Source organism: Zonotrichia albicollis, chromosome 10 (genome assembly GCF_047830755.1).
Source record: "Zonotrichia albicollis isolate bZonAlb1 chromosome 10, bZonAlb1.hap1, whole genome shotgun sequence".
NCBI lineage: Eukaryota > Metazoa > Chordata > Aves > Passeriformes > Passerellidae > Zonotrichia > Zonotrichia albicollis.
In genome coordinates, this window is record NC_133828.1 from 27,004,737 (window position 1) to 27,031,210 (window position 26,474).

A 26,474-nucleotide genomic window follows, 5' to 3' on the forward strand; every position below is an offset into this window, starting at 1 on the left:
TATCAAAACTTTAGCATTCATCCTACCTTTCATCGCATTTTATCAAAATAACATTGTCTGTTCCAAATCCAAGTGTAGCTCCAGCTTTCTTTATCGAGTAGTGACTCTGCAGCAAACAAAGGAACATGAAATGGAGGGGTTGTTTAATGGTGAAGCATTTTCACAACGTATGTCACATTATGGCATATGTTGTGAAAATGTAAACTTATGTAAATTAAGAATTAGCAGTGTATTAAGCTCACATGCTCTGAGGTAAAGAGAACCAGTTTAGGGACTGCAGCCATGCCTTTGGTTTTAACTTCAGGGAAATATTTGTAGCGTGCAGCCATTATGCTGTACATGTTGGAGATGGCTCCTCCTGTGAATGAACAAATAAATGAGTAATACAATAGTGATAATGACAACAAAAAGTATATTATACCACAGACATTTGTGTCTCATTTGCATAATGCAGTGAAAGTGGCAGTGAGCTATGAAAAAACATTTCTCTGAAATGCACTGGCATCTGTCTGAATAGCACAGGACAGACTCTCGAGAAATCCAGAGTAACAATCAGAATTTCCTGAGTGCCATCTTTTCCAATTGCTATCATTTTGTAACACATTCCTAAAAAGTTCAGCTTCCATTGTGCTGCTTTTGTGTAAACTTCTTGTTAGCAAGAACAACAGGAACTTATTAACTTGTCTGAGATTGAAGAAATGTCATATATTGGATGGATTTATCTTACTGTAGATGTAGAAGTAGATGCTGAAAGGTAGATTTCTACAGCTGAGCTACTTCTTTCTAAACTCCCTCACAGTCATTTATGGCAAAGAGGCATGTCACAGGCTGTGATTCACCTAATTTATTTTCACACTTAATTTTGTAGAATTTGAATACAGGGAAAGCACCTTTTTATCTTGGTTTGCTGCTAAAAAGAGCCCTGAACAATTAGCTCAGTTCTTTGGGGCAGACCTCAAGCTTTAATAAGATCAATCTCACCCCTAAGCCTAAGATGACTTCTTCCTCTGAAATGTTGTCATTGATGAGAACACAGAAATATCTGTACTTTTCTAGCAGATAGGAATGGAGTGTGCACTTTACGTGGGCTGTTCCAAAATGAGGTGGTTTTGTCCTTTATGCTCTGTGACAGGATGGTGTTCCCTCATGCCAAACCCAGAAAAGTCCTGCTGGGCATCCACATTGTCCACGCATTGGCCCAGGACCTTCACATGTTCCATCACCAGTCATTTCTGTCACTGCCCACTGCCTTTATGTTCCTTGCATGGGAAGACACATTGTCCTGGTCTTTATACCACAGTCATACTTGTGAATGCAATCAGATTATATCCCAGAGAACGAGTCCCAGAAAGTGACAGACAACCACAAACTTTTTCTGACTGTGAGCCCAAATCCTCGCTGACCACCAAAGAAACCAGTACATGATTTTTTAGAACTTCTAGTCAAAAGGAGCTGTGGTTGCTCAGTGCCTCCAGAAATGAAGCTCATAAAAGGGGTGTCTAAATGCCTAACTGTGTACTGTGGTCAAGTTTTAAATGCCACAGTACATAGCCATACACAGAGATAATTTTTGACCCCAACTATTCTGTGGGATGTTTAAACAAAGCATTCCTACTTCTAAATTGCACATAGTGTGAGTATTCAGACACAGCCCATGTTTATTTTAACTTTCCAAGTTTTAGTCAAACCACCAAAACAGAGAAGAAAAACTCACCAGGTGAGAATATTCCATCACCATCTTTGTTAGACCATCCAATAATCTCCCTCATCTTTCGAAGTGTTATTTGTTCCATGAGGACAAAGACAGGAGCAATTTCATAGGTAAACCTGCATGGATAAAGCAAAAATACCAAATAAGCACAATATAGATACAGATTCTAAAAACACACAATAAATTCCCAGACTGCGATCCTTTGTTAAAATGCTCGAGGTTTCTAAAAGTTTTCCTGTAACTTGAGGTCCTGATCCTGAAACTTTACCCAAACAAAAATCCTCAGGAAGACAATATTGGAAGTACTGATGAATAAAAACTGCAGCATTATATATTTTGCAGCTTTCTATATAGTGAATGTAAGACCTAATGTTCAACATCATAGGGCTGCTGTCTTCTGAACAAGTTTGTCCTTTAAAACAACTGTTTCCCAAAGTGCCAATTCCACACTTGTGGAATAACATGCTGCTAAGTCCTTATGAAAACAGTGAACTTCATTGAGCTAAATAAAACCATAATTAGAAGTATTGAGCTAGGGTTTCAAAGTTTAAATATAATTAATTATGTGGATTTATTCTGTTGATGATCTCCAAGGACAACTTACTTCTACAATACAACGTGATCAATAACTGTCAAGAGTAATTACAAATGATGATTTTCTAATTACCAATTACCAAAACCAAGTCAGCAGTCAACTATTGTATCCACTTAATGAGGGCAAAAACCATTACATATCCTGGCATGCCCTGATGTCAGAGTCAGATATGTGGATGGAAATTGACAACCATACAACTATTTTGGTGATCAAGGTAGATGGACAAATTACTACTGCTGTAAACAAATTCTGCTTACTGTCTGTGGGGAAAAAAAGTAAGGGGGAAAAGGAAGCAGAGAGAAATGAAGAAATCAACCTCTGGTTTCCAAAGGAATCTGTAAGAGTATGACACCCTGACGCTTTGGGTTTGACTGATATTCTCTGCTTGAATAATTTTGCCAAAACATCTGTATTGTCTCTCTAATACTAAAATGATATTTTGAGAACAGGTACAGCAAACTTGAATGAGACACGATATTAAGAAGAGAACAAGTGTCTGAAAAAGCTTGTCCTTTATTTACAGCTATACTGGTTGCTTCCACTGTTAATATTTTCTTCAATTTTTATGTGTCTTTAGTCCATCAGAGAAACATGACCATTATTTCAAAAATATTCCCTTAATATTAAAGATTTCTAATTTGTTTAATTATTGTGATTGCTATTTTCAGAAGCCAAAATACTACTTATTTTGTTTTTATTATCATTAGAACTGGCAGAGACAGTTCAATACTGATCTGAAGTTTGGGCGCTGCTACTATTTACAAATGGACAAAATTAATAAACCAGTGTCTGCTAACAGTGGTTTGGGGTTGTTTTGTCTTTAAGCACTGCAAGTCTAGAATAGATCCCAATTTTTATTTAGGCAGAATGATCAACCAATGTCCACAGGAACTCATCAGTCTATAGATCACTGTAGCTCAATACAAGGTACTCTTAAGTCAATGTGATTATTTTTTCCCCACCAGTTTAAACACATTTTGGGTTTTGTCCTGAGACCTTTCACACTGAATTTTGAATATCTTTAAACACAAAGAAAATACTATTTATTTATCCTATTCTGTAGTTATTTTCCAAGAACTGACAAGAAATAAATGATAGCAGATATTTATAAATTGCAAGGCCAATGAAGCTATATTAGTTGATAGGTATGAATTTACAAATCACGTCTAGTTAAAGTTCCTTCCACCTTACTTGTTTTAAACTTAAATTATTTTGAAAAATTCTGTAAAACCCAAAAATGTGTTTGGCTTACAAGGAACCATCAAACTCTAGAATCAATCTCCAAAAAAAAGCAGATTAGATTTTCCCATAGTTACAACATTTACAGGTATTTCTGTGAATTAGCTGTCACAGTCATGAGTATCAGCTCGTTACTACAGAATGTACTAACTGGTTTCTTGGGAGAAGCCAGTGCTGGCATAATTCTGCTCTCACATAAGGGACAAATCACTTTATCAGACCAAATTATTCTAGCTACCATTCTCTTGTTGGCCAGCATGTAAAAAGCAGTCTGAGAATAAACACAGAACATTTTACATCAATTTTCTATTCATAAGCATATTTGCACAATACTGAAAACACCAATGTATTCCCTTGTCTCAGCTAACAGTGGGCATAAACAGAACTTCCAGATAATTTTTATTTTTAACCTCAGTTGGCTGCTGCATGGTGACAGAATGCCTTGTGCTACAGAACTGGATGAATAATGAAATTCTGAAATTCCCATGCTTAAGGTCTCATGATTAGAGATTGAGCTGTGAATAGCACATTGATACATTATTTCCAAGTCAATGGGGAAAGCTTATTATGTTTATTTTTATATATTATCTTCACAGTGACACTTAAATAATATTTCCTAATGATAATTTAAAATTTTTCGGGAGTACAGATGTTTAGATTACTCAAAACTCATCTGCAAAAGAAAACACATACTTTTAATTGTTCATAAATATTTTAACTATTGTTTATCTGTAGAAAAGAAAAAATGACATTTGAAAAACACCCCTACCATAATTCAATGTTATGGTTGCTTTTGTGTTATGTGCTCATGTAGCTGTAATAGGCTGGAACAGTTTCTAGGTAAAGGTCAAAACCTGTTCTGGTGTGCTGGAACACTACTCAAAACAAATACCGTGTTCCCCAGAGCTCACAGAGGTGATTGGGTTATTTTTAATAACCTTCTCTGTCAGTTCTTAGAATCATATTTTACAAACATCTTCCTTTAACCTTATTTGCAAGTACTGTGTTACTTTAAAGCACACCATGTTGAATTTGGTTTTCTGAAAAAAGGGCACACTGAGCCTCATGCTAACAAACAGATACTAAATGTTCATGTTCACAGAGAAGTATTTTCAAGATACATTCTTTTTTAAAGCACAAATGGTTGAGAAAGTAGCTATTTAACAGCTTATTTTCAAAAAAATAGAAAATATCAATTAAAAAGAGTTCTTTTTTAAGCAGTGACTAATTGAGTGCAATGTTATTAATAATGATGCCAGTACTTCTTTACCTGTCACAGTCTGCCATAGAGCTGAATTCTTTTATGTCTTATCAGATTTGTGTAATTTCACTGATTACAAAAGGATAACTAAACTGGGATAACTAAGTTAGTCAAATGGGCTTGGAAAAAGTGACACTGAAATATATACCAATTTCAGAGAAACAGAGAAACAACTTTTAAGCAAAGTTTTGTTTAGAAATGTGATCTGAACTGTTTTCACTTTTAATTGTCCTGCTAAAAAGGCACCTCAAAGCCCTTTAAAGATTTTACAATACCTGTTTAATAATTAAAACATATCTTGTTTTTGTGGATGTTTTGGTTTAGTGTTGTTTTTAGGGGTTTTTTTCATTAATTGCACTCTGCTGAAAAAATTCATCATAATACCTTACACTGACATTTACCTTTCATTAACTCTGAGGTCAAGAAAAATTAGGAAAAGTTTCTTATTTGATGCATTCAGATGTCAAATTTTACTTTTTTTATATTTCCCTTTATTTATTTACACATGGTTTATTAACCTTAGACTAATTCCTTTATTTGCATAAAATTATTTTTCAGTGTTACATTTTTAATAATTTTGAAGCTACCCAGAAGCCAATTCTTTACCAGCACATGAACAAAAGGTATTGCCTCAAGCCTGCTATCTCTGAAGTCAATAGTAGAGAAGAAAATTAATTTTTTCCATATCTTGTGTTCTAGTGTTAACATGTGAACAGCTGCAGACCTGTTCAGTCTAGAGACAAAGTTTTTTTTCAAAAAAGAAAAATATAGAGAAGATTGGTTCAAAAAAGAAAAGTAATTTCAGGTTATTATATTAGAATAATCATGTTTTACTTACCACGTGCTCTCAGATATTTGCATTTCTATTTATAAGAAACATAAAACTGTTCAGTTTCATGTAATTATTTCCATTGTCTTACTGACACATTTAGAAAAACATGAGACATTTTTCTGGAAGATGTAACATTCATAATTTAAAAATGAAAATTATTCATATCTGTGACAATACCTATCTACCATGATACATGGCAGCCCGTGTAAGCACCAGTCCCAGACACTGGTGACAAGACACTGCTTACATGTTTGTGTTAGCAGTAGATGTCAGCCACTCCCCAGCCAAGCCAATAATGTCCAGTCCTGTGGACAGCTGATTGAAAAAGCGAGGGTGACCTGTAAAGAGAATTAAGAGCAACTTAGAACAAACTCTACCGGCATCTGTCAGGTTTCAAATTTAAACCATCCACCTTTTCTGATAAAAACCACAGAATACCTGCAGCAAAGTTTTCAAAGCAAGTCCTGCTTATGGGGAGACTGATAGCCAACATTCATGGGTGTCTTATTACAAACTTCAAAAATGCTTCAGATCTGAGCTCCTGCATGGAATCATTTGCCTTTAAAAGAGAACCTCAGAATCGACTGTGGCTGTAAACACCTCCGGGACCTGCCCAGGGGCTTGGGCTAGCCCATTTCCAGAGCCCTCTTCAGACCTCCGCCGTGCTGTGAGCTCGGGAGAGCAGTACACGGTGGGGACACCCCCTTGGCAGTAACAACCCCCAGGTACCGGGGCTACTTGCATTTGAATGGAGCAAGAGAGGAAGGCTCAGGCGCTTGAACTGGGCCTGCAGGAGTGAGACAGGGCTGCGGAGGAGCCAGTCTCTCCCCGAGTACAAGGACACGGGAGAGACGTTTTGCGGGGTCTGGGCAGCAATGTCCCAGCGCTGCAGAGGGGGGACAGGGCCCCGCAAGAGGCCCTCGCCTCCGGGCCTTTCCCCACATGGTCTATGAGCTGGAATTCACCTCCTTAAACAGAGTTCGCTATTGAACTGAAGTAAATCACATCCCTGTGTTACAGCAGAAGCTGCTTTAACGACTTTGATAAGCAATAATCCCGAGTCTCGGGGACCTACTTTTCTAGCATGAAGAGAGGAAAATTCCTAACAACCGGTACCGGGCGCTGAGGGGACGTGGCGGGGGGGGCATGATTAAGACCTCTCTTCTCTCTGGAGAAGAACACGCAGATAGCACACTGGAGACAGCCCGGCCCTAGAAGAGAGGTCAGCTCTCGAAGCCTGGAGGGGACCCTGTCAGGTCGGATTCGGTTCAACACGAGGAACATCAGCATCTTTTGACATGAAGAAACAAATGCGATTCTGCCCCGAGCGATGTCAGCAGAAATCTTTCGGAGGCGTGAGCCTGCCGGCGCTGCCACATCGCGACACTTCCTGAAGAGGACACGCCGCAGCCGGGGGGCTGCTCCCGCCCGAGGAACCCACGGCTTCGGGCTAGAGCCCAGAAATAGCACCGCGGCTTGCCTGTTTGCTTCACAAATCAGCGCTTCTCTCCCTTTCCAGGACACACTGACGGGCAAGTTATCTTCAGCGACATTTCGCTGACCTCCCACAGCTGTTAATGAGCCCGCGATCTCCTAAGGCTGGGCAGCAGATTCAGACTCGGTGACTTTGAAGGGAGCTTGAGAGAAAATGCGAGCCCCGGAAGCCCACAGCAGAATGCGTGTCCTGGGCACTCAGGCGATCCGAGCAGCACTTTAAAGCTGCACCAGACACCGCTTTGAGCAGAGCTTGTGTCCGGTCGGATAGCGTCCCTCAGGTCCTGGGGACACGTCCTGCTGGCCCACAGAAGCTCCAGGGGAGGTTGGGGTGATGGGAGGAGGCTGCACGACTTGCGGCACAATAAATAGCAGAACAATGGTGCAAGCACACAGAGCGCAGCCACTCTGACTTAACCTCAGGCCACCTGTCCACGACCCACGCGTTTGGGAGTGAAACACTCTCCCCTTTGATTAAGAGTACAAAAATCAAAGTATACCCCTGACTCCACTGAATCGATCAAACCATCATGTAAATAGGAAAAAGGACAGAATGGTACCCGCCACATCTGTTGTCAAGATTTTGCTCTTTGAATGCGCTGCATTGGGTCTTCACGGCTCCAAAACTAAGCACAGCAGAAAGCTGCGGCCCGTCCTTCAGGAGCCAGGCTCGCAGCTGCCCAGCCGGAGAGCGCCGGGAAACAGCCCCCGGCCCGAGCTCCCCGCCTGCTGCGGCCGAGCCGAGCCGAGCCGTGCCAAAGAGGGCAGCCGGCCAGGCAGAGCTCAGCAGCCCTGAAACGCAGGAGCAAGGCTGGGGACAGGAAACTCGGCGCGCTCCATTACCGCTCCAGCTCCTGACCTGCTTGGATACCTACGGCTGTCAGGGCTAGTTGCCAGCCAAGATTCCTTTGGATCCAATGCAAAACATTTTAGGCCAAACAGCCTGAGAGAGCATTGACTTTGCTCTAGAGCCTGGCTACAGCTCACCCAGTCAAATAAGTGATTACAATCCGGGATTTCTGTTTGAATCAGAAGGACCTGGACGGCCAGGGCTCCTGGGTAATAGGCTGAAATCCACAGGGTTCCTTTAATGATGATTCCTAGGATTTCAGTCTCTTTTTCATTAAACGTTTGATGAACATAAAGAAGAAAAATTGCAAATTCTGTGTCATTTATGCCCTCATTTACCTAATGATATTGCTCCCCAGAGATACAGACAGCTCACGTTTCATCAAGTGAAAGAGATTACATCTTTAAAGCTTGTTTCTGTGGTCTAAAAACAGCACTGAGCCCGTCCTGGCAGGGACGGATGGTCATCAATAAATGAAGTTTCTGAGCAGAAACATTTCAAGCGCCTGCAGCCAGCCCTGGAGCCAAGCCTGTACGGAGGCACAGTCACGGGTGTAGAGAGGGTGTGGGCTTACCTCCGTGAGCTGTCAAGCCCTCTTCACTGTGAGCCTGAGAAAAGTCCCAGGAGGGACTCGCCACAGAGTAGCGTGCAAAAACTTACCTGTCCTCACTCCGTATTTCAGGGTGTCCCGACAATCCACCAGAATCTGCTCCAGGGACTCAGGGTTGTCCGAAAGCTCCAGGTTGAAGCCCTCCATGCCCTCCAGGAGCTGGTGTGGGTGGTGGAAGTCCAGCACTTTGGTGGATCTGTCAAAAGTCTTCCTCACGTAATTGAGGAGGATGTCCACAACCTCCAGCAGAAACTGCATGGTCTGCTCCTCACCATTCTTGGAGGGCAACAAATCTGTGGGGCAAACCAGCTGTTAGCACTTGCTTTGGGAGAGAGAAGCAGAGATGAACCAGCCTCGGCTGCCCACAGCGTTCCAAGAACCTGGAAGCCACGGTCCCAGCACTGCCTGGTTGCAGCCGGGCAGACCCCCGGTCCCTCTCACCCCGCGGAGAAGGGCAAGCCTAGGTCACCCACAGCAACAGCAGAGGTACCTCCAAGGTGCCTGGCCTAAGAGCACGCCCTGCCATGCAAAGGTTGTGTGGTGTGAGGCACTCGCCTCCTGTGGGCCAAAAGCACCTGAAATCCACACCTGCCCTTACCTTGCAATATCCCTACCTCCGCCCCGCAAAGGGATTGCTTTCCCTTTCCCACTCTTCTTGCAACCCTACCAGCAACCATAGGCTGCTTCATTACTATTTTACTAAGGAGGATAAAAACATAGAATTACTCTCCTCCTGGAGGCTGGATCTGGAGAAACCCCTGGAACCACTGAAGCTGAGCTGCAGGTGATCAGCACAAAGTACGTAAAACTGCTTCTCAGGCAGCTTGCATACATCACCAGTGCAGCTTCCAAGAACACAGACACGGAGCTCCCTTCAAAAACAGCCAAGGAAAAGCACAGTCTGAACATGGCTGCACTTCCAGGGGAGATGAGGGCAGGACTACTAAGGGACATGCCTGAGCTGGAGCAAGGAGAAACTGGAAAGTGTTTACCTCTGGCATACAGATTGGAAAAGTCTGTCTCGGTGCGCCGGAACCTGGATTCCTTCTCACTGTTCTCGCATGCCAGCAGGCTCTTGGAGGACTGCTTTTCCTTCAGAGAGCTGACGATCCGGCCCTTGTCTTCCAGGCTGTTGGTCCTTTGCAGGAACCCTACATTATTATTGCAAGGTGCACAGGTCAGAGTTTTCTCACTTCCCAGCATGTTTAGAAAGATCTAAAGCAGCTCTCTAGACAACAGTTAAAAGCGGTGTTGGCTCTAGATCTGGCTAATGAGGTCAGGAATAAGGGTATTTATGGGGATTATTTGCCTCCAGGAGGGAGAGTTCAAAATGCCATCAACTGCAAAAACGCAGCCATGCAAAAAACAAAATTTCGTCATTTAGTGCACTGGTAAATTCTTATTAAGTCGATCAGACAGATTCCACTTCAGTAATCAGCCACTGGAAGAGAGTTCAGGATGAATCAATGCTATTTCAGCCTGCAGGCGAAGTTTATGGACCTAGCAGACAGGGGCAATGATGTATGATTAAAATCAGGGCCATTTTCAGTTCTCCTCGTGGTGCTCTCACGCACAAAAGGCATGAGAACAAGCAGCCATTCTGGAGCATCCTTCCTGAGAGTGCTAGAGCTCTGAGGATACCAGTAGCACTCATACAACCCCACCTTCCTATTATCAGTAAGTACTGATGCGGATTTTCCACCTGAAAAGATGCTTTGATGCAAACAGTAACCATCCCCGGAGGTTTTAAGAGCTCTGCTCTCACCGGGAACGCATCTTTGGCGCCCAGAACCCGAACACAACTGCTGCTGTTATATGTCCTGGCAATAATAAACCCACTCACTCCAAGAATTGTTGGGGCGGGAGCCGCACAGAGTTTGCAGCGAGTAATGAGATCTGTCTACTTTAACAAGACAGGGAGAACAATTAATTTTCTGGATTTGATATATTAAATCTATGATGCCCACTAAAACACGCACAGTGTAGGGCTTTTTGTCATTAAGGACAGCGTGGGATTTTGACCTTCCGGGTTGCACCGAGTGCGCCTGTATGTTTGGAAGGGGCACTACGGTGACGCCAGTCTCCTTTATTCTTTTTCTTTTCTTTTAAAACAAGCAACAATCGAAAACAAAGCTCGTCGCGGCTGGGGATATCCGCCAGAGAGGAGGGCTTGGCAGGGAGGAACAACAACGTCCTGAGTTTGCTCACTCGCGTTCCCCCACGCCGCTTCTCTTCAGCGCCCTCCGCTTTCGGGCCATGAGTCCCTGCTCTCCGGAGCCGTGACGGCGGCCCGGGACTGTGGGCACCTCCCATCAGGCCCCCACCGCCGGCCCGTACTGGACCCCTGCATCTCGGGCAGTCTTCGGGGCTGAACGTCGGGGGAGAAAAGCGAGCGACAGTGAGCCGCTGGGCCAACTGCTCCTGGCGCGGTACCTGCGCCTCGGACCCTGCCGCCAGGCAGGCAGTCACGAAAGAGCTCTCGAAAAAGGAGCACTCGGCTGGCAGGCCCCTCTGCATCAGTCGGGTACCCAGACGAGTCTCCAGGAGGGTCGCTCACAGGTAAGTTTGCAGGAGCCATACTTCCAGCGAACACCTCGCGTTTTGCCTTTTAATTCTGATCTTCTACTGATTAGTCTTTTTCTGTGATGCTTTTATGAATGAGACATAGACTATTTAAGGGAAACTTTGTGCATAAGTTCAGAGTAGCCGTCCGTATACCTGTGTGTGTGTGTGTATATGTATATATATATATATATATATATATATATATATATATATATGTAGTATTTAGTTATGTTACTGCTTCTAATGGCTCTTACCGCGATCATTAGCTCCTGCAACCGCTAGTGCTATTTTCCTGCTCATTAGGAGAAGCAGCTGATATCAAAGCAGGTGCAGTCTAATACGAATTACGAATCCTCTTTTACCGGGTTCTGGGGCTTGATTTTGCTTTGTTTTCCCCGCACCCGTCTTTTTTTCAGGCTCTCAGTAGGATGCTCAGGTGGGACGGGTTCCGTGAGAAGAGACGCCGGCAGGAGCAGCCGCGTTCCGCTTGCCCCGAGAGCCAGGCTCTCCGCACAACTAGCGCTGGGGAAGGAGGGAGCGCCGCTTCAGCAACAGAGGAAGGCTGCAGTTGCATCCAGTTCCACTCCCATCGGGCCCAGCGAGGCCGTGGCATCGCTGAAGGGTCTGACCTACCAGACGCTGCGGGCAGGGAGCTCAGCCCTTGCCCGCACGACTCTGCGGCCGTTCTTCCCCGCGGAGGCTCCCGGGCCCGCTGTGTCCCGAGGCCGGCCGGGGGTCAGCTGGGGCTCGCACGGGGCCTGGCAGCCCGCGCCGCGTGGGGACCCAGGGCCGCGCGGCCGCGCTCGGGAGGCTCGAGGGCGGGGATGAGAGGACGGAAAAAGCCCGAAGGCAGGATCACGCTGTCGGCCGACATCAGCCCAGCCGGCTGTAGGTAATGTGCGTTCTCTCAAGTCCCTCGACCACGGCAGTGTCTCGTGGACCTGGAGGCTCGGTGTAATAAGGGGGAGCCCGTGGGACACGGACAGCCCCCGCTCTGGAGCCGCCGGACCATGCCGTCTGACGAGCCCCTCCCTGGGAGGGTGTGGGACGCTCCCCAGAGGCGTCGCGGTCTGCAGAGAAGCGTAAGAGCCGGCCCTCGAAGGCTCCTTCCGCTCCGGGGAGAAGCGCATGACTTTAGCCGACCTCTCATCTGTATCCTGCTTGAAAAGCGAGGCCGGTGTAGGAGACTTCCAGCAAGTAGCAGAGTACGAAATAGTGTCCACGCTGTTTCTCATGGAGCAGCGGAGAGCGCAGCCTTTTTCAGCAGTAGGTCTGTTCCGCAGGTGCATTTTCATCCATGCGCTTAAAGAGACCGGGTTTTCAAGAGCCGAGTCACACCAGATTGGCGAGGGAGTCGCTCGGTGCGCAGCGCGCCCACAAATTCAGCGTGATTTCACATCAGGCCTCGCGCAAGGCAGGTGCGTGAGCTCCGCTCGGCACCGCAGCCCCGGGTGGACACATCTTGCGGGGCGGGGACAGAGCTGCCGGCTCCCGGCGGCACCGCAGCCGTCGGGGCTGCACGTCGGGGGCGGCTGCAGGAGATCCCGGAGCCCGCCGCGGTCGGGGTGCTTAGCACCACTACCTAAAGTATGCTTGGCAGCAAAAATCCCACGGACTCCGGAGACGAGCCCAGTTTCTAACATGCACGGCTGCTTTGGAAGCCCCGCTCTCCCGCGTCGCTCACTGGGTTTGGATTCATCAGCTGGCCGAGGCCAAACAGGAGACGCACCGGAGCAGTTTTACGACGTGGAACATTCCACTGGTGCCAAATGTTAACAGGATCAGTCTCAGCAATAACAATTGCCATGGTGGGAGTGTAGCATACAAATCCAGATACAGGGGGCAATCTGCCCATATTTTGGCCGCCGTGACAGTTCATTAAACCGGCCCAAATAGGAGTTAGGTTTTGTTGGGTTTTTTGGGGGTTTTTTTGCTTGGTTTGGATTTTTTGGGGAGTTTTTGTTTTCGGTTTTTTTTTTTGTTTTTTTGTTTTTTTGTTTTTTTAGGTGGATATGTGCAGAGACGAAGAGTGGGGGCAGGGAAGGGGTCGGGAGGGGTGAGAGTGGTGGTAGCAGCAGTGCTCTTTTCAGGCAGTGGCTTTCAAACAGAAAAGGAAAAAAAGCTAATCCTTAAATCGCTCCGTTATTTAAGAAATTACATACATTTGGATACGTAATTATTGAAAATGTCAAACCTATAATATACAACTCAGATGGAAGAACCAACTCATTGTTCAAGACCTGCTTTTTCTCTGAGATCAACCCTTATTTAAAGTTTGCATTCAAAATTAATCGATTTCAGTGTGATACACACAATAGGAACAATTCCAAGGCGCCTTTGTGACTATACAATATTTAGGGTCTGGAATGATATCTTGTGAAAGGTAAGGACAAGGAGGTATCACCTGCAACAGTCATGTCAACTCGTTTAGCATGTTTAATTAGGATTCTTAGCAACCTTAATACCTCACTTTGTTTACCATAGGCAACCTTCCCTGTATGTCTTTGTGAAGGTGTTTGATTCAAACAGGGGGGCTCATAGAAGCAAAAACAGTGCTCATCATCAAATCTGAGTATTCCAAAACGGCATCACTGACTATTCAGTGTATTCTTCATATAAAACAGAAAAGAGCCAGCAAAGGAAAACTGAGCAACAAACCACAGCCAGAAATACAGCTTGTATTTAACTCCCTTCACAAAGCCTTCACTATTCTCTCTTATGCCCGTCTCAAATCCAAAATGGTGGGATATTTCATTTTCAAGTGTATTTGATCTCATTGAGAGAAGCTGTGCTGTCCTTCTCTAACCCTCGTAGTCTAGCAACACGGAGCAAGCCTAAATGCGCGTTACTTTATCAGTTCTGCTTGCCGGGCTAAATTAAAATGATGGTGAAAATGCCCATCGCTCCAGCCACTGAGGGGACTGGTAGGGAAATGGTCCATTAAACCCAGATCAGGAGCTATTTATAGAACTAAGCGACTACTCGTTAATGTCGCCAGCGGCTACCAGTGAAATCTCTCACAGACACAGGGCTAAATATTTGCACACTGATTCTTTTCCCGTTCAAACTTCCACGTAACAAAACGCTTAATGAATTAACTTCGACTCGAGCAAGCAGGGAAAGAGCTTTAAATGCTCCTTTGCATCGAAAAAAGGTTCATTTCTCCCACGACATATTCCCCATCCCCCCAAAAGAGACAGAGGAGGAAAAGGGGAAATAATTTCTATGCATAAGGGGATGGGCAAAACGGAATGATTCCCCCATCAGAATATGAAGATTTGACTGTTAGCCTCTGAAAGCGAAGGCGCTACTGAGATATCTAGAGAAAGAAGACAGCTTGTTATCTGCAAATGAATCTCTTGCTATAACGTTGCGATCTGATTGTGCATTTGTTTCCCTTCTGCATTTCATGTGCCTGCGCGCTGACTGGCTGCCAGCGCTATCTTACCAGCACAGCAAGCTGACGAATTGCTCTTTAATAAGGCTCTCGTTAATCTTTTTTTCCCCAGGAGATCCGTATTTTCTAGTCAGATAAGGTTGAAAAATTTCAGACAGTGAGAAGCGGCGAACTGGTCCCCCGCTCCCCGCTTTTCCTCCCACCGGCCTCCCCGGCGGGTCCTGCACTTTCTCCGCCCGGAGCGCCCGGCGCCTGCACCCCGAGCGTGGCAGGAGGGGCAGCGGGGCCGCCGCCGTCCCTCCCGCGGGGGACAGAGCCCGGGCCACGGCCAGCCCGCGGGAGGGCACGGCGGCGGCGGGGCTGGGGCCGCGGAGCCGCCCGCGGCCGGCAGGGGGCGGCCGAGGCGGGGCCGCGGGGGGCGCTCGGGCCGTGCTGCCCCCGCCGGGGCGGCCGCGCCGTCACGCGTGGCTGTGTGGGGCGTCCTGCGGGGAGGTACGGCCGCACTTACCGCATATCTTCAGCCCGATCTTCCTGGTGCACCCGTGAGCCACGCCGCACCACGAGTCGTAAGCTGGAAGAGAGAGCAGAGTTGTTCCCCTGGGGCGGCGGGGTTGTCCGGCCGCCGCGCCCCACCCCGGTGCCCCGCACGGCTGCATCGCCGTGAGAAGGGGCTGACTCCGAGCCCGGCGGCGCTGGGCGCGGGGCAGCTGGGGCTCGGATGACAGCGAGGTGACATGCTGGCCTGCCCAGAAGAGAAGGCACCCGGGACCCGACATCTCATCATTTACTGGCGGGGCTCCAGGGAAGTAGCAGCTTAAAATAAAGTGGCGTGAAATGGGGTCACAAAAGAGTTCAGGAATTAATTGGGTGAAAAATAGTATTTGACTACATGATCGGACTCGCATCATTGAGCCTCGGACGGACTGACGGGCCGCCGACGGCCCTACTGGGAGCGCACCCCCAAAGGGAACAGGCTGCTTCCCAGCCCCTCGAGTCGCGGCTCACACACGCACCGGTCAGCTCCAGCTGAGCCCACGGGAAGCGGGGAACGAAGCCCAGGACCGAGGCGGAGGGTGCACCGGCCACGGGCACTACCGAGCCTCTCCCGTCCATCGCTCGCGGCACGGGGCAGCCGCAAGTCCGGTAGCGATGGACCCCAGAGGGCGACCGGGGGCGTTGGGGGGCGAGGGGAGAAGGTTTCAGAGGAAGCGGGACGAGGACGGCTCACCCAAGCACGGAGGGCAGCGGCCTGACTCTCGGGAGGGGGAAGCGGGGGAAGAGGCACGGCGCTCCCGGCCAGGCGGAGGAGCCCGCTCGGCAGGGGCGCTGCCGGTGCCCGGGGGCGGGGAGCCCGTGTGGGCAGGGCAGGATGCTGCTGCCCGCGGTTAGCTTTGTTTTAGCCATGTTGCCAATTAATTCGATTTCTGCGTGTGGCACCTCAGTCGAAGGCAGCAGTGCCTGGTACGCGCGCCTGAAACAAGACCCAGTGCTGCCGTTCTCCCCCTTCCTCGTTTTTTCCAGTTTCAGAATAATGACAATAATGACTCCGATGCTTGTGTCTCGTAGCTCTTTCAGGGTAAAAGCTATTACCCGCTCTGCTGTCCCTGACAACCTTTCATTTCTTACTGTTGCCCGCTCTTTGTCTCGGATGCTTCATAGCATCGAGCCTCTTATTGTTTTGTTTTTAATTTTTTTTCCTGTAGGCGATGGTCTGAACTGCCTGGCAGGGCTGGGCTATAAACTGATTTCCTATCCACCTGCAGCAGCCTTTGCTTCCCACTCACACCTCAATAACTCAAGGCGAATTCAGAGCAATTAGGAATATAACGCTTTGAAAAGCTGCAATTAGCATCCAAATTTCGCTTGATTACAGGCTTCAGCGTAGGCTGAAAAGAAGCTGCAGAATTAGCATTTATAAAACGTAGCTGGGAGACACCTGCTTTAATACCCTGGTGTAACTTCGCCCTTTAACTGATTCGTTTTCTCCGCACCCCTTCCAATATCCCGATTTTTTTGTCCATCTGGGAGGTCAGTTTATTGTCTGTATCTCTCAAACGTGGCTGTAAGATAAAGACAGCGTTGGCCGGTAAGGTGGGCTTTTCCTCACAGCGTTTTACTCGCCACGGACCGACCTCTCCTGTTCCCAGTAGGAAGATGGTTTCTTTGTGTAGAGCACTTTCCGCACCTTGCTTAATGGCGCGGAACAGGGCTTCACAGATGTATCATTTCGTTTCGAAACTGGTCTTTCTGAGCCTAAATGGAGAAAGCCTCCAAAACACTTAAAACGAGGAAAATATTAAAACCTACTTGTAGGTCGCAGATTAGGTGGGGTGGGGTCCGGAGCATCGTTGGAGGATGAGGGAGCGGAGGAAGCCATCCTTTCAGAAAAGCCCCAGTCCTCGGAGCTCGTATTTTCTCGATATTCCTCTGAGGGGTGGGCAGCAAGGAATTTGCTGGAAGGAAGAACAGCGGGTTTAGTAGTCTAGTCTCCTGGAGCACCGCACCAGAGTCCTGTCCAGACGCCAGCGGGCAGCAGCCGCGCAGGTCCCGAGGCGGCGGCAGGACCGGCCGAACCGGGAAAATGCCTCGACAGACTGAAGAGCAAAATCTTCCCTTCGTTAGATTCCAGGGCACTACCCCCGCGCTGGAATGACGGATTTAGCAGAGCATGAAGCCTACAGCAATTATATCGGTGGCCACTGAGCAGGGCAGTTATATGGCTCGCATCAAATGGAGACCAACGTGCAAAGCGGGCGTCGAAATCGCCAGCCCAAACGACCTACAATCCCAAACACAGCCCGCTTCTGGGCTTTACCAAACACACGTCAGGCTAAAGCATTCAGGAAAGACTGACAGATAGAACCCCGCCACCACAAAGGTGCGTTTTGCCCAGGTCCAATGACAGGCGCCACATACATGTGTGTTTGCACACACATGTTTCAGCAAACCGGGGCCACTCTGCTCCAGCACTAACCAGCGATCTCCCGTGCCCGTGCTCGCTTTAGCCGGGCAAATGGCAGGAGAGGCACGTCTGTCTGGGGAAAGGAAGGTGCAGGACCAGCCCTCGCTCCTCGCTAGATGTTCAACTCTCTCCTGGCGGACACGGCGTTCCGATAACCAATACAGGGTCGCTGATCGAGAATTGCCGGGTCACTGCCCAGCTCGTCTCTTTGTCCCCACGTCTACCTGCGATTTATTTTCTTCCCCTTGCAAAGAAAATGAAGGTCGCGGTAACGAAAGAATGCTTTCTTTGTTAGCAGCTTTTTTCAAACCGGTAGCTACCGATTCATTACCACTGCTGGGTGGATTTACACCCGCGTGTAAATGCAACGGATCAATGATTTCAATGGAAAACAGGCATTTAAATTTTTTTAAGACGAGAAAGAAAACAGCCATAAGCAGAAGATATTTTCTAGACAATGCCTAGAAGTGAAGTAACAGGTTAACACTATGTCTAGGGCGGTAGGTGTATCAAAAACCTCGTTATTCCTCTTTTCATACGACAGCGACCAAAACCGATTTTTGGGAGAAAAAAATGTTCCAGAGGTTCCCAAAGGCTTTAAAAAAATTAGGATGCTGTTTAGAGGACACTTACCGAGGGAGCGAGCGGACGCTCTTATTGCCGTAGTCCAGGTTGGCAGGGCGACTCTAGCCTGGGAGCGACCCGCCGCTTATAAACTCTGCCAGAAACGACGTCGGAATACCAATCGCGCCGCGGAATTTAATGCGAGATGACCTTTTTTTCCAGAAGTGCTCGGATTTGCTTTTTTAAAAGCGTGAATCGCCGGTTGATCTGCTTCGACGCAGGCATGAGTCACAGGACTGCCGCCACCGCCTCCGCGGCGCTCCGCACGGGGCTGGGGGCCGCTGGGGCGGGGAAGGGCGGCCCACCGGCCCCGGCTGCTGCCGCTGCTCTGCTTCGCCCCGGGGCGGCGGCTGGGGCTGTCCAGCCGCGGCAGGGGCGGCACCCCGGGCAGGCGGTTCCGCCGTGCGAGCCCCTCGTGCGGACGGAGGCAGAGGCTTTCCCTAGACAGCACCGGCTTGACCCGAGGTCGCCAGCTGTGCTAACAGGCACCGCACACATCGGCGCACCGCTGAGGCGACGGGGCCGAACTCCCGCCCCGGCCCTCCCCCGAGCGTGGTGCGGGACTCGAATGAGCCAGGCAGGGTTCGTGTGAATTGCAGCTTAGCAACACCCCCTGTCCCCCCCTCCGCCGTGCCGAGGGTCTGATGTGACCCGCTGGCTCAGCCCGCGGCTCCCGCGGCTCGCCCCGCTCCTCCCCGCCAGAGGGTGGCAGAGGCACGGGTACCGCTGCAGCGAACACCTGGATGCCTGTGACTTGCCCTCAGTGTTGCCATCACGATTTTATACCAGACATCGCTTTGCTAAAACCAGAAGCATCAACATAACAAGCTTTCTGTACCCCTAACAATTGTTCCCCATGTCTGCGTTACTCCATCCCACTTTCCGAATATGTTCGGCCAACATTTTGTGGTTGTGACCGCGGTGCTGTATTTCAGCATGCCACAGTAGCTACGCAGATGCCTAAACCAAAGGCTTCTCAAAAAGATGTCACGTAAGGGGCTGGGAGGAATCCGCAATGAGAAAAGAGGAGGGGAAACAGCCCGATGGAGCCAGAGAATTTCATCCTGTGCAGGAGATGCTGGGCAGCACAACAAGCAGCAGGGCTGTGTCCTTTCTGAAGGACTCGAGGGAAAAGCAAAAACTTACAAGCCCGTTTGGGAAACCATCTGACTGACAGCATTAAGTAGCCAAGACGACTGCTTTGTCGAGCACATTTACTCTCTAGGAACTAGACGAGTAACAAAAAACACTGGCAGCACAAAAGCCAGTTTTTAAACATAGCTTTACAGATATTAATGGCCCGAGCTAACACGACCTTTTCTCATATCATCATTTTAAAGCTGGTTTAAACTAACTGAGCAAGACATTTGCTCAGTGCAGAGTGTGAGAAATAATAATATATCTATAACTAACCATTTTTATAAACGTAAACAAACGTTCAAAGGAAGTCATGGCAGGCCTGCACTACAAAGAGTCAACGAAAGACCACACAAAGAACCCCTAAGCCATCAGTCACTATGAAGTGCGACCCAGCCGGGTGGATGCCCGACACGCTTATTCCTTCCCTTCTGGCTTTCCAGAAGTGCGTGTGTCTGGAGTAAACAAACATGGTTTAACATAAATATTTACAACCTTGTAGAATCTGAGGCCCGGGAGGGGAAGGAGCCAGACAATGAAGTCAGCGAGCCTTCCACGTCACGCTGGAGATACGACTCATTCCAGCACCTCGAGGAGCCCGGCGGCGCGGCGCTCCCCTCCTGGCGCTCCGCTCAGCACCGCGGACAGCAGCCGCTCCGGCCCGGCCCCGCAGCCCCGGCAGGGCGAGCAGCACGGTCCGGGTCGCGGGCAGCAGCCTCGCACGGCCCGGGCGGGTGTGCGGAGCGCTCGCTCCCTCCCGGCTGTGCAGGACGCCGAGAGCGAGCCCCAGCGAGCCCGGCCCGCCGCCCGCCCCGCGGCCCCTCTGGGTGGCGCTGCACCTCAAGGCCAGGCGCTCCGCACAGCGCTCGCAGAGCCCGCCCGGCCGAGGCTGCTCCGAGCCCGCGCTCACCACGAGCCGCTCGTCCTGGCGGCGGCGGCAAGGGGACAGCAGCGAACCCTGCGGCTCCTCGCTCCCTCCCTCGCTCATCTACAGCCTGGCTGTACAGCACGCCTGGAAACGCTTGCTAACTTTTATTTGCAACGGACCTGCCTGAAAATCCGACCTAAACCCGAACCACTCCAGCTGAGCGGCTTCATTCAGAACTCGCCACACCAACGGAAATCATTGAAACACCCTTGCAGAGTGTACACGCCCAGGCTAGGGCACTCAGAGACGTGCCGCTTTCACCGAGAGTTCAAAGTCTTCCCCTCCAGCTGTGCTGCTCAAGCAATCTGCAATTGTTTCCTTGCATTGACTGTCCTTTCCCTGAGGCTACTGCTCGAGTGCATTCTAGGCACAGGTTACAGAAGATTTGGGCTTTGCTTTGAATCCAGATGTTTACTGAGGGTGTGAAACACACAGAAAAACCATTGATGCACAGTATCATCAAGGCAGTAGGATGAAGATCTATAACTCCCTTAGCTGAAGCTTGTAAGCAGCACATCAGTTAAAGCTCACTTTAAAAAGCCAGACCATGGGGTATTTCTTGAATTCACCTCCATCCACAAACCGCACATGCTAAAATATGAATGTTGAATGCCCTGAATGGGCAAAGGAATGAACGTGATGCAATAAATATCTTTGGCAACAAAGTCGACTCAATAATTATACAGTTTTTATAGATGTGGACATATAAACAATGCTGGAAAAAAACCACCATTTGTATTGCAACCTGTAGATTTGAATAGTCACTGTGTTTGGAGCGGCATACAATATTTTAAGAGAGATGAGCACCTCCTGCCTACACTGTAAGGAGGTCACAACATAGCTCCATGAAATGGAGGGGCAAATAGAGAAGTCCCTGTGCCATAACACTTCTTATTTCTTCATATTCTGAACTATAGTCATGTTATACATGCTTTTATCTGCAGGCAGGGCAGCAAATTTGACTTCTGGTGATTATTATTATTATTGTGGAGGGGGTCCTCCATGAATGCTCTGTGTTGCCTTTTAATTGCCATTTTGTGTGGATTATGAATATTTTAGCAGGCTGGGATTAGGCAAACTCTTCCCTTGAAACTGTATACAATAGTAAGTACAGAGAACATCTATGATACTTCTGGACTTGTGGGTTTGTATTTTTGTCTTTGCAGCCTGTAATTTTTTTTTTTTTTTACTAATACAGCTATAATTTGTAATCCAATACATTATTACAAAATACATTTCTTGCATCCAGTATCTCTTTCTTTTTCCATGATTTCTAGTATACAAAAATGTCTACTTTACCTGTATCTTATATAAAATGGAATAATTGAAATAATAAATTTCATTAACTCTTGACATAGAAAAATTGGAAAATTGTTCAAAACTATGTGTTTCAGACCTTTTCTGGCTATCATCTCTTGTACTTAAAAACACAGAAAATAACTTCCTGTATATCTGTAATGAAAAAAATGAACATGCTGAGAGAAAATAAATTAGTGCTTTGATTATTCGGATTATTTGGCCCTGTCCAGAAAATTCTACAAATGGAAATTTGGTGAAGTCTGTGGATTTATTCTCCTGCTCTACAGGTAACTTGCTGTTTTCTGTAACTTGACAAAAACTAATCAAAGATGAATTATATGTTTGCTTTGGGTTTTATGAACAGTCAGCACTGATGTACCCAACTGGCCCATATTTAAGGATCATGTACATCACTTGAATTTCAAAGACAGCTCAATATGAACTGCCAGAGAGAACATTCAGCACTGCTGTGATGAAGGGCATTTAGAAAAGTCTAATCTGAAGCACATTGTTTTACATACTTTGTGGCTTCTTGATTCAGGATGTCCCCTTCCTGATCCACGCTGGCATGTCTTGTTGTCCATTTTGATCTGCTTCATCTGAAAAACATCCCAAAGAACAACCCACATCCTGAAAGAACTGCAGCAGTACAATCCCAAATCCCAATACCCCCAAGCAAAAAGGGAAAGAAACAAAGAATCCCCTTACTTCCAAGCTGTAACTAAATAAAACTTCAGCTAGATGGATCAAACAAAATTACTTAAGTGATTGCAACTTGAAAGAATAAAAGAAGTGATAGTACACTGGTAAATCCACTCTCTACCAGTTTTAGGAGATTGCAATTTTACCCTGTGTCTGAAAGGAAAATTATTTCCCACCTCCCCCAGTAACCCTGTGGAGCCAAGACAGCTGATGCCTGGATATATTTCCCCTTGTGATAATTGATACATATCACTGAATTATATCTTTCTATCCCATAGGAGGGCACCAGTTTACAATGAGTACATTCAGCAGTTTCAGGAATGCTGCTGAAGGAGATTGTGCAGTTTGACTCTCCAATCTCAGAACAAATTTGGAGAGCTGGATTCTGGGATTTTTCAACACATGATAATTTAAATTAGGCATATTTTGTAAATAATCCTCAGAAAACAAGAAGCATGGGCTTTTCTGTTACTTTAAAAAAACCCCACTTCTCAAATCATAATTGAATTTCAGGTATGGGCTTTGCAAGTCTCAAAAGTTTTTGGGATCATTAGAGTTGTGATCTTAGCTAGGATTTTTTGTTTTGTTTTGGTTGGTTGCTTTGGGGTTTTTGTTTGTTTTGGGGTTTTTCTTTGTTTGTTTAGTTTTGGTTTTTTTCCTCTTCCCCCCCTTTCCTCTCTGGTGGATAAGTCAGGTTTTGCCCTGACAAGTTGGTTCGTTTGCCCTGGATAGCCATCAGTACTATGGCTATAGCAGACTTCCCACAGCACTGCATTTGAAACCCTTCCTTCCTCTGGTTTCTTTATAGTTACAATATTACAGAAATGGAAAAAAAAAATTGTTTCCAAAATGGAAGGTTAAGTGCACCTGATTGAAATCCAGAGTTCAAACAAAGCACCAATACTTACATTTTTTAACACAGTGCAGTCAAAGCACAGAAACACAAACAAGATGGTAGGAACAGCTACAAAGATGGACAACTGGCACACTGTACTCTGAAAAGCACAGTGATACGTGCTTGTCTGCCAAGATGTGTTTGTCCAACAGAAAAAACAGATGGACAGGTAAGAAAAAAAATCTCTTCCCTCTGTTAGACTGAGTAGTTCATCTTCCCTATTCTGAGTGGACTTGATTAGCATTTTTACAACTAGCAGACTCCTGTTTGGAGGTAACAGAAGTGTGCATGAACTTGAAGCAAAGCAATCAGTAGTTACTTGGGCTTCTCTACTCAGTACAAGTATGGAAGATTATGAAAATATTGAGGAGCATTTTTAAGGACAAAACCACTCCTCCCAGATTGAGAGAGAGTTAATTCAAATTGAAGACATCTCCCAGACAGAAAAATCAGATTAGAGTTGACTTGTTACAGACACATATTCCAATCTATTTATGGAATAAAATCTTGTCCACTTTGGCCTTTCAGAACTCCTCTGCAAGCACACACTTACCTAATGCTCTTGACTCCTGTTGATGGTATTCTGATGGTTGCACTTGAAGAAGACAACCACAGGAAGAAACAGAGCTGCTGTCATCTGGGACAGCATTAGCAACTCAGCACTAGAACAGGGGACAGAATTCAGCCATGCTATCTTTTACAGTTTAGCCACAATAAAGTTTTTAAAAGCAAATACACAGGAGATAAAGAGCAGCACTGCTCTGAGCAGTGAATAAAGCATAACTTCTTCATTTGCAATCTTAAGGGATACTTAATGTTTGCTAGGCTTTAAAGGAACTGTCTGGGAAGGGAGTCAAGAGAGCACAATGGATCAGGCTCTGGTTTCCAGCTGCTCTGTTCTCCCCAGGACAGGTAACAAGGCTGCTTGCATTCCTCTCCAGCTTCAGAGAGAACACCAACAACAGAACATCAGCCTGGCACTTGCTGCTCAGCATTCTTCTAACAGTCATCTTTTTTCTTCAGAGATTATTAGTTATGTAAACAAATGTCTCAACTCCACTGAAAGTAACTGCAGCTAGCAAAAATGCTGAAAGATTTGTCAGGTATCTACACTCAAGCTATTCAGGCCACACAGAAAAGTTTACAGATGTTCCACTGGCATTCTCCTTCAGAGAAAATTCGGTTATGGAGGCCTTAGGGATCTGGAGAACTGCAAGAATGAACAACACGTAGCTTTTCTAGAATGTTAAAGAATTTCCTTCTCTGGAATCTGATATGTTAGACATGGAATCTGGCTTGTGTATTGGTGGAAATTAGCCCTAAATGTCATCAGATAAGAACACAACCACTGCTTGCTAGAGACAGGCTGTATGAAACGCTGCAGCAGACTTCAGGTGCAGTAAGCAGGACTGCATTCTGCTCACTGGCTTTTCATATGTAGAAAAAAATCACTGTCTTAGTGAGTGAATAGACTCTTCCTAAGATACAGCATGGGATCCAGGTGGGTGAAAGGTAACTCCTGAGAAATTTAAGGAATTCTTCTTCAAGTAAAGGCACTACAGATTGATCTGCTATTTTAAAATGGTTTTTTAGTCAACAGTCCGTTTAAAAATGCATATTTTAAACAACCAACCAGCTAGCCAGCGAACTAACTGAGCACAAAAGATGCAAAATCCTTTCTAAAACCATACAACGTCCAACAATTATCCTTAATTTTCACTTTGAATTAATTCTCTACAGAAGAACAAGAATACAGTGGTAATGACAGTGACTCCAGGAATGATCTGAGATGCCACTGGGATACTGAGATATTGTACCTTGGACCAAGATAAAGTACTGGAGACCTGCAAAGGCACTTCTGCAACACAGGAAGATCTCTTTGAGTAACTAATCTCCAAACCTGTGATTTCATGTTCTTCATGACGCTGGGGTTAAACAAAGAAACAGACCCCACAAAGCTAAGCCCTGTTAAGAGGCACAGGTTTTTGATCAGCATTCTCTCTCATGTTTATCCTATTATTCCTGCATCAGGAATTACTGAAAGGAAAATAACACAACACAGAGATATCATTTTGGCTAAAGGCAGAAAGAAAGCCATGGAAGTTCTTTTTATGGGCACACCTATCTAAGCATGAGAATATTAACCTGTTATTTCTCCAAGACTTATAAACTTCATTAACTATCATTTAGACACATCATTGATAAACGAAGATTTTTCTTACGCTAAGGTAAAAGAAATATACACAATATTATAGCATGAAATGGTTACAGTATAGCCCTAAATACTACTACCAGGCCCTAGAATTTCTGCAGTGAAAAGCAATACTAAATTTTAATGTACTCATGTGTTAAATAAAATATGTTTATTGTCTCTTTTCTTCTGTCTACCCCAGAACAGCATGTTAGCTGTGTTTGGTTCTCATTACTTAACTTTACTGAATGTGATTACACTCAGTCCAATTCTCCACACCCATATAACTGCAGGTTTTGTACAGTAAAATTATTAATATCTAAAAAAACCCCTGTAAATAAAGTAGGAGATGGGTACAAGCCTTACCTGCAGTAGCATGGCTCAATCAAAGTACTTTTTCACCACCTTAAAACCAGAGAGTAGCACCATCTGTCAAGTTAGATGCATACCTTTTTACAGGAATGTCAGCCAATGGACATCCAAACTTCTAAAAATATTTTAACTTATCTATTTCTTTCTGCATTGTAACATGGTTCACTTAGTCCTCACCATGTGGACACCAACTGATTTGAGGTAATACATGTGGCAGACATCCCACATAGATGTCTGCATTAAAAATGGCAAAGATATTAGTATAAAATGTAAACCATCTTGAGTTTTTATACATGATCTATTCTTGAGCTACTCTACTAAAGGGGAATTTGACTCTTAAGAGCATATCTGAATCATTTTCAAGTTTTAATGCCAGTCCAGAAAAATAAGCATATTTATAAAGTAAGAAGAATGACTCCCAGCCCACATTTTTTTCCTGTCATTAGTAAAAGCATTCATATGAATTCACTTAGTTTTTCAGCAAATTGTTTTCTCTTAGGAAAAAATGCAAATTCAAAAACAAGCAATAGAAGAAAAACAGACATAGCAAATTCAGACACCAGGTTAAACCTTTGCTATTGCTCCCCAAAAGCAAAACATTAAAATCTCATATTATTTTGCATAACACTTGCACATATGCACTAAAAAGTGAGCAAAATCAAATACCTCACAGAGAAGAATAAATTTGAAGATGAAAATTGCTCTAATTACATCCTTCAAGATTCTGTTAGACAATGGCTGTGCAATTGTAATTTTTCAAAAGCTAACACAAATTTTGTTAGTTTTGTTATAGCAAAGTGCCAGTATTTT

General features: G+C 46.1%; 2 protein-coding genes across 2 annotated transcripts in view; both read right to left on the bottom strand.

Moving 5' to 3' along the window:
• GAD1 (glutamate decarboxylase 1) overlaps nt 1-16,999 on the bottom strand; it is a 33,062-nt gene extending 16,063 nt beyond the window's left edge. The window contains exons 1-8 of the mRNA XM_074548527.1: nt 16,862-16,999; nt 15,063-15,125; nt 9,585-9,743; nt 8,643-8,885; nt 5,886-5,976; nt 1,715-1,827; nt 243-358; nt 27-106 (exon numbers count right to left, since the gene is read on the bottom strand). Of these exons, the coding sequence (XP_074404628.1) occupies nt 27-106; nt 243-358; nt 1,715-1,827; nt 5,886-5,976; nt 8,643-8,885; nt 9,585-9,743; nt 15,063-15,125; nt 16,862-16,931 (935 nt within the window). The 5' untranslated portion in view covers nt 16,932-16,999. The remainder of the gene's footprint in view (nt 1-26; nt 107-242; nt 359-1,714; nt 1,828-5,885; nt 5,977-8,642; nt 8,886-9,584; nt 9,744-15,062; nt 15,126-16,861) is intronic.
• Nucleotides 17,000-21,954: 4,955 nt separating this feature from the next.
• Nucleotides 21,955-26,474, bottom strand: part of MYO3B (myosin IIIB) — a 236,679-nt gene continuing 232,159 nt past the window's right edge. Inside the window, exon 35 of the mRNA XM_074548518.1 lies at nt 21,955-22,103. The gene's annotated coding sequence lies outside the window, so the exon portion shown is untranslated. The remainder of the gene's footprint in view (nt 22,104-26,474) is intronic.